At 36.5% G+C, this 7,691-nt stretch overlaps 1 protein-coding gene across 1 annotated transcript; it reads left to right on the forward strand.

Annotated features, from left to right (window-relative positions):
• The first annotated feature begins 414 nt into the window (after positions 1-414).
• NOL7 (nucleolar protein 7) lies at positions 415-7,130 on the forward strand. The gene is made up of 8 exons (XM_014065268.2): positions 415-577; positions 1,354-1,414; positions 2,336-2,391; positions 3,028-3,053; positions 4,051-4,126; positions 5,138-5,259; positions 5,342-5,419; positions 6,602-7,130. The coding sequence occupies exons 1-8, from the start codon at positions 432-434 to the stop codon at positions 6,667-6,669; spliced, it is 633 nt and encodes a 210-aa protein (XP_013920743.2). The 5' UTR covers positions 415-431; the 3' UTR covers positions 6,670-7,130.
• Positions 7,131-7,691: the final 561 nt, after the last annotated feature.

The raw sequence follows: 7,691 nt of genomic DNA on the forward strand, positions 1-7,691 counted from the left end.
TTCCCAGAATTCCTCAGCCAGCTATGCTGGCTGAGGAATTTTGGGAGTTGAAGTCCACAGGTCGTCAAGTTGCCAAGGTTGGAGACCCCTGGTGTAAATGGTTTCTGCTGTCTCCACAAACCACCAAATATGATTTATTTGTGTGTGTTTTTTAAAAGTATCTAATATGAAGGCGAAGGTCGCCTTTCGGGTTATTTCAAAATTCTATTTGCCAGCTGCCTGAAGTACCGTAGGCCACAGGTCTTCAAACTTGGCAACTTTCAGACTTGTGGACTTCAACTCCCAGAATTCTCCAGTCCACAAGTCTGAAAGTTGCCAAGTTTGAAGATCTTTGTGCGTAGCAAACACCCTCCCCCCCCCGTCTTTTTAGGTTCCGGCGGATTCCTTCCGGCGATAAGAGTTCGAGGTTAACCGGAAGTTAGGTTAGCAAGATGGAGGCGCACAGTGGTGGTACTGAGGCGATGGAGCCCTTTTCCGACGGAGAAGAAAGCGACGAGGCCCCAGAGGAGGTGACCTTCGAGAGGGCGCGGGAGGCGGCTGCGGAGGAGCGCCGGTTGGCGGGGGAGCGGGCCCGCAGGTAACACAAACCCTCCGCCACCCAAGGCGAGAACCGGGGCAGAGGGGTAAGGACGGCCTGACCGCCCTGCCTTGCCGTTTGCGCGCCTTCCTGGGAGCGCCGCTCCGGCCCAGCAAAACCGAGAAGCCAAAAGGCAGCGGGAGGTTGCATTTAAAGCGGTTTTCAGGAGTGGCCCTTTGTCCGATATTGTTTTTTCTGGCCAAGTTTTCAGTAGGGATTTCCTTTCCGTACCTCCATTCCCCCCTGGCCTTCTTTGGCCTCAGTCTTCATGTAAGCAATTTGTAAAGTTGCCTCTCGTGTATCATTTTTAATGAGGTAGTCGACCTATTCTCCAAAGTCTTTGAGGGCAGGACAGGAAGTAACTGATGGAAACTTATCAAAGAGAGACCCAGCCTAGAGCTAAGAGGTTTCCTAACAAAACAGTGAATCGGAGGAATGGCTGATCTCCAGACGTTGTAGGTGCTCCATCATTGATTGTTTCTAGTAAGAGATTGGACAACCACTTGTCTGAAATTGTATAGGTTCTCCTGCATGAGCAGGGGGTTGGACTAGAAAATCTCCAGGGTCCCTTCCAACTCTGTTACTGTTCTGGGTGTTGATTATATGCATTGCAATAATACAGGTTTTAACCAAAGGGACACATCCCATATTTTTAAAAACAGGAAAACCTTTAATTACATCCCCTTGTACGTGTGCAGCATTTTGTGAAAGCATTCAGCTTTGTGGAGCCCATGCATATTTTTGTAATCCATTCGTGTCTTATTTTGCTTTCTTAGAGAAAAGGCCATATTGAAAGAAAAGAGACGACATAGAGAAGAACTATTTAAGGAACAAAAGGTAATTTTGTATCTCATGTTAACAATGTTTATAATGCTTTGTTAAACTTAAAAAGGTTCAAACATGTTTACACCCTACCTCGGAATAAACTTCATTATAGTTTTAATCATGCTTCACTGTAAATTTAACTACATATACTGCCTCCTGATTGTCTGAGAATTTGTAACATGTCGAAATTGTTGAACAAGGATTTGTCTTAATGAAAAGCTGCCTAAGGGTTGCTATTGTATTGTAAATGTTTCAGCTACCATTTCAAGTGAGCTGGATTTGATTGAGGATGATGTGAGTTTTGTTCGGCATATTCGAAGAGAATTGGATTGGACAGATTTAAGCAATGAAAATGAAAAGGGAATATGTGCTGAATATAGTAAATAATACAGAAATAAACTATTCTTAGGGATTTATTTCCCACCATGAAAACCATTTCTAATCTCAGAACACGAGGCAGTTTGCAAAAGTAAACTCCTTAGTGCTCTTATTACCAACTAAAAATTATGGGACAATAACAAGCAACTTATTATTCAGATATTTTCTGCTAGCATCACAATTGATTAGGGATTTTGGGAGTTGTAGGTAGGAAACATCTGGAGTGCGTGTGTCAAACTCAATCACATCACGTGACTTTGCAATGTTTTCTGCCTTTGCGGAATCGGGATGGGCATGCTCTGCACATGACGCATCCGGCCCATGGGCCGCCAGTTTGACGCTCAGATCTGGAGGAAATGATGTTTCTAACCCATTTCAACATGTGCTTGATTTAGGTATTACATTATTGTTATAATGTCATATTTTCATACTTAGATTTGCTGCCTTGAATTAACTAGATCTATAGTTTATAACTAATCAATGTCCCCCCAAAAATATTAGAGGATTACGTTAATGACTAAAATAGTATTAATTGGAAAAATTTAATCTTCTCAGAAAAGAAAGCTGCTTCCTGAAAATGTCTTGGAGGAGTTGGCATCCACACAGAACAGGTAAGCAGATACGTTCTGGGCTACAGTAACTATTCCAAGCTTTGAGCTACAGTTTATATTTGTCTGTTATCCTGAGAAACAGTTAATTCCATCATTTTCTCAGGTTTGATTTTACCTAAATGACAGTACTGTATGTTTACCAAATTATATTACAGGTAGTCCTTGACTTACAAGCAGTGGAGAAGCCACTTAACAACTGTGTTGCTAGCTTAATAACTGCAGTGATTCACTTAACGACCATGGCAAGAAGTTGTAAAATGGGGCAGAACTCACCTAACTACTTTCTCACTTAGAAACAGAAATTTGGGGCTCTATTATGGTTTTATGACAAGGACCACCTGTATGGGGCATTTGTGAAATGAAAAGTAATTTGTGATGATTGAAATCTTTTGCTGTTAATGTGTCAAGTACTTGACTATTTTTGTATCTACCTGAAAGATAGCTAAATTATTTCCTCCAGTTCAAAACCTCCTATCAATTTCTGAAAAGAAAGAATGTGAGGAATTTACCTTCGGTCATATTAAATTCATGTATTTTAATTAGCTTAGTATTGATAATTTGACTGCATGTGATTAACTTTTTATTTATAGATTATGGAATCTCATCCTAAATTCTTCTCAACTTTTCTTCCATTAGCACCAATTCGACATCTGAGGACCAAGGTATATATAAGTCTACTTTTTATGTTACCTCTACTGTGTTATTGTGAATAGTATAAAAGTGCAATTTGAGATTCACATGTAATCTAATATGGCAAACAAAGATAGAGGTGAATATCACCATTTGAAAAAAAAAAGGTAATATTTAATATTATTTCATATTATTTATAATATAAATATATTTATAATATGAAATAGATGAATATATAAATTCTCTGTCTCTGATCGTCTTTCAGATGTTTCTAAGTGGTCTAGAAAAATGATGTGAAAGTTAGTCAATAAGACACTACATAGAAAAATATTACTGTTTCTTCATATTGATTAGTAAATAATTCTAGGTATTTTTTTTTAAGTTGATATTTTTGTGTTGTCACTCTTTTCAGATTAAAAAAAACATTCCAAGTTGATTGTTAACAAGTTTGCCATGGGAAGAATAGAACATCATGTAAACCTTAAGTCTTGGTTAGCAGACTTGTCTCCATCCATGAGCAAGTACAAGGGGAGGACTCTGGCTTTATCCTTATAGAGGGACAAAGTTCTTAACAAAACTATTATCCTTTTGTTATTTCTGGGGGACTAAGCAAAGTTGTGCATCAGTAGGTCATGCTAAAATTAGCTAACCAAGTATAATAACCATATCTGCCAGCAAATACTGAATAGAATGAATTATATTTTCCAAACAATATATTAATAAAAATGATTGAGGGATTTTTCCTAAGCAGCTTATCAAATTTTCCTAATTGATTCTATCAAAATTCAGGCTTATGGAGGATTTGTATCAAAGCCTCTGGAGATTATGCATGCAGATCAATTCCTGCCTACCATGGTATTATTTATTTATTTTTCAAAATTTCCATTTAGGCTGGATCCCAAACTTGTAACTCTTTCTGGTAACAAGAGTCATCAGTTTATGTCACACATTTATAAGCAAGGGTTTTGTAGAATCCCATTTAAAATTAGTTTAAGGCATTTAATATTTAGCACATGTATTGATTTATAGATCAGAATGTTGAAGATGAAGTTGAAAATCAAGACGATTCAGAAAAAGACAGTGAAGACGACATTTTAGCAACCAGGTATGGCTTACTTTAGCTTTCCCAGTTCTGGATACCCTCTGGATATATAGACCAATGCTCTGAATTTATTAGCTAGCATGAGGATAATGCTGGAGATAGACATCCATACTTAAGAGGGCTCAGGTTTAGTAAGCCCTAACTTTGTTGTTCTTATTTGGTATGAGGAACTAAATTATTACAGTAATTTCAAGAAAAGAGAACATTTTTGTGAAAACCGATTTCCAATTTATTCTCAAATAAAAGCAACATTCTCGTTTAGGCAGTTGTAGATACATTGTCTCCCGCAGGTTCAAATTACTTTGTGCTGCACTTTCATAACGCTCCAAATTAAATTTCTTTAAGAAGAGAGGCCACAGTTAGTTAAAATGGAAGTCGCTCTTACAGTAACTTTTAGAAATACTTTATTTTAGCTTCAAAAGGCTGTACCTGTAGCTGTAGAATTGATGTTGGTGCATGGTGAAGACGCCTGTATTATGGATGGTGGGGCTTTGCAGTGATCTGGAGTAATTCTTAAATGTGGTTATAACATGAGGTTTGCTATTGCACATTCATTTTGTTAGGAGCAGGTTTTTGCAATCATTTAAACCTGAGGTACCAGTTGCAAATGAAGGGCAAACTCTGCAAATGGCATCACTATGTAAGCTAAATATTTGAAACAGTAAAACTGTTGATAAGCTTGAGTTTGGTCAGAGTTCATGCTGCAACTTGCAATTCTTCAAATTCAACTGCTTAATATGAACTTAAACAGGCCACATCTACCTACCTCCTTATCTAGCATTAATTTTATTGGAAACCTGCTCCAAGTCTTGGGAGTTGAACAGTCCTGCCCAAAGGGAGTGTTAAGTAGGTAAATACATGAATAATGGAAATATATTTAGAATAAGAGTTACCGTGTTTGCATATTATTGCTTTGAGTCAATTTGGCTAAAATATAGGAAATGTGGTTTTGCTTCTGTAAAATGAAGTAGAGAACCAAGACAGTAAATATGTTAACTGTTCCTTTATCATTAGATGCCCCCCAAATTACATGGCTGTACGGTTAGAAGACCAGGAGCTAACCGATCAACAGCAACAGGATGCCAAAGACTTTATACAGAAACATCTTTATGGAGCAAGCTGCAATCGAACTACTGGTAAAGGAGCTTTGCATAATGAACTTAGAAAATACATTGTGTGACAAACTACAGTTCAGTTAAAATCCTCTTGTTTTTCCAGCAAATCAATATTTTTCGGTTGGAAACAAGAAAAATGCAGTTAAAAGAGCTGCGATCCAGTTTGTGAATAAATCTTGGGGTAAGATGATATTCCTTTGTCATACAGCAATTTAAGAGAGCTTTTGTGGTGATTGTGCCTTTATTGACTTCAATGTTTTAAGCTTAGGTTTCACTTTTAACTGAGGAACATGTACTAAAAGTGAAAAATATGGTCCAAAGCAATTGCTGTAGTTATTTTGAAGGACCTTCCATCAAAATGGTAATTTCCTACATGATCCCACATATGAAAAATATAAATATGGTTAAGTGTAATAAAAGCACAAGTGGTTAAAGATGTCTGTAACATGTGAGGAATTTATACCCCTGGGATATGATTATGAAACTTGAGTGTGAAATAAAGCTGTCCATGTAATTTAAGATAAGAACTGTTTACTACTGAGCAACTTGATGGTAAGATGTCTTACCATTCAAAGCACCTGTGGTCTTGAACAGTCACATATGACAACACGTATAGTTAATTTTAGTTCATTTTTAAAAAGCAAACAGGGTCAGACCTGGTAACAGTCAGATGCAAAATCATCAGGAGATTCCAGGATTGTAGGCTACCATGTAAAATGAAAGGGGGGGGGAAACGCGGAGCCGCACATGTCAAACTGCTTCAGTATTTTTGCCAGGAAAACAAAATAGATATGTTTATTTGAGAATTGTAGTTTATATATAAGGCTATTTAAGTTTGTGAAGAGTAGAAGACCTGAATGAAAAACTTTTTAGTTTGCAAATCTTGTAAAGGCTTCCCAGGAACAATAGACATTTTTGTATTTATTCCTGTAAGATTGGTGAGTGAGTTCTGATATTAGTGGATGTCTGATTTGTCACATAAATATGAGTTTTGATACCAGGTGAGGAATACGAGAGGCAAGGTACTTTGTCTCTCTGGGCCACCAAATCCACATTACAGAAAGGTACAGAAAACACAAATTCCAGAGGTGGAAGATTTTTTTTCCTTTCTGCTTGATTACCATAAAATGAACAGGCTCCATAATGGCAAACACAACCAAAATTGTTCATGAATACTGTATATGCTGCAGATTTATAGTTTTAGTTGTTTTTATATAGGTTCTGTTGAGAATAAATGGAAGATGTTTTCTTAAATGGGATTGCTCAAACAGTGGCAAATTTGCGCTTTTATGGAATGTATAGCAACAACTTTAGCATTCTTGACTTCTTTTTTCAACTAATTGTATGTTTTCTTGTTCCCTAGGTAAAGTAAAAAAAGAAAAAGCTACTCGATTTACAAAACATTGGGTATCTTCAAAAGTAATTCCCTGAAATATTTTGCTGTTGCTTATGTACAATATCATTGCAAAATATCTTGTATTTAAATTATGTAATGTCCTTGCTATTGTTTATATATTAACATTTTTATGATTTATGTTTTCTTTTAAACCTTTGCAGAGAATTAAAAAGTATAACCTTCTGGAAAATAATTAGGGTCTTGCAATGGTATGTTCCAACTAAAAGTAATTTTATCTGGGTCTTTTGAATTCAGTTGAAATAAGGTTTGATTGGATGAGAAATCAGTTTCTTAAATATTTTGATACTCTTTTTGCTAAAATAATTTTTAACAAAAATGATTTTTAACTCTCCAACATATGTAACTTGACTTACTACTGTACCCACCATGTGTTTTTTGAAAGTACATTCCAGCTGTAAAAAGAAGATATATCTTGAAATAATTTGTATATAGGTTTGCAAAAATGGGAAATATTAATAAAACATAAAACATTGAATCTGGTTTGCCTGAAAATAATTCCATGGAATTAGTATATGTTCCAACAAGCAGCTTGTTCCCCTACCTGATGCTTAGATGCCTATGGGAGCCACAAGCAAGATGTGAATCAGTAGGAATACCTAATTCATTAACTGTCTATCCCTGGTTTACTAGGGTAAGAGGCGTAGCCAAATAGTCCAATACAAGAAGCCAGCAGAGAATACTTATAGCAGACAACGGTATAATTCTAATCCACTCCTGAATTTTTTCAGGAGTCAACTCCAAAGTAGGTCCAAAGAAGAAATCAGGTTGTCAGGAAATTTATTTCCTATTTGGCTCCTTTCCAGTAAAAAAAGTTAAACTTGGATGCTGATCTTCATTGAAATGGATTTTATACTGATCAGAAACAACTGTAAAAATTGAGCTATTCGGGAACAGGTATCCAGTATGCCTATGCAGACTACTATTCCTAAGAGTTTAAGTAATTGAGCAAGCCTGTTTTTTTTCTCTGTCCTTTGTCTCTTGATGGGGTAATCCCATAATTCTTGTAGTCCAGATCTATGCATCTCGATCAGAATCC

This window comes from Thamnophis sirtalis, unplaced genomic scaffold (genome assembly GCF_051295495.1).
Source record: "Thamnophis sirtalis isolate CommonGarterSnake01/CBP01778 unplaced genomic scaffold, rThaSir2_p1.2 scaffold_2, whole genome shotgun sequence".
Lineage (NCBI taxonomy): Eukaryota > Metazoa > Chordata > Lepidosauria > Squamata > Natricidae > Thamnophis > Thamnophis sirtalis.

Bases quoted from the DNA above. Each gene is read 5' to 3' on its own strand.
- NOL7 (XM_014065268.2), top strand. From the start codon at position 432: ATGGAGGCGCACAGTGGTGGTACTGAGGCGATGGAGCCCTTTTCCGAC. The intron at 4,127-5,137 runs GTATGGCTTACT...CTTTATCATTAG, and splicing joins GACGACATTTTAGCAACCAG to ATGCCCCCCAAATTACATGG. The intron at 5,420-6,601 runs GTAAGATGATAT...CTTGTTCCCTAG, and splicing joins GTTTGTGAATAAATCTTGGG to GTAAAGTAAAAAAAGAAAAA.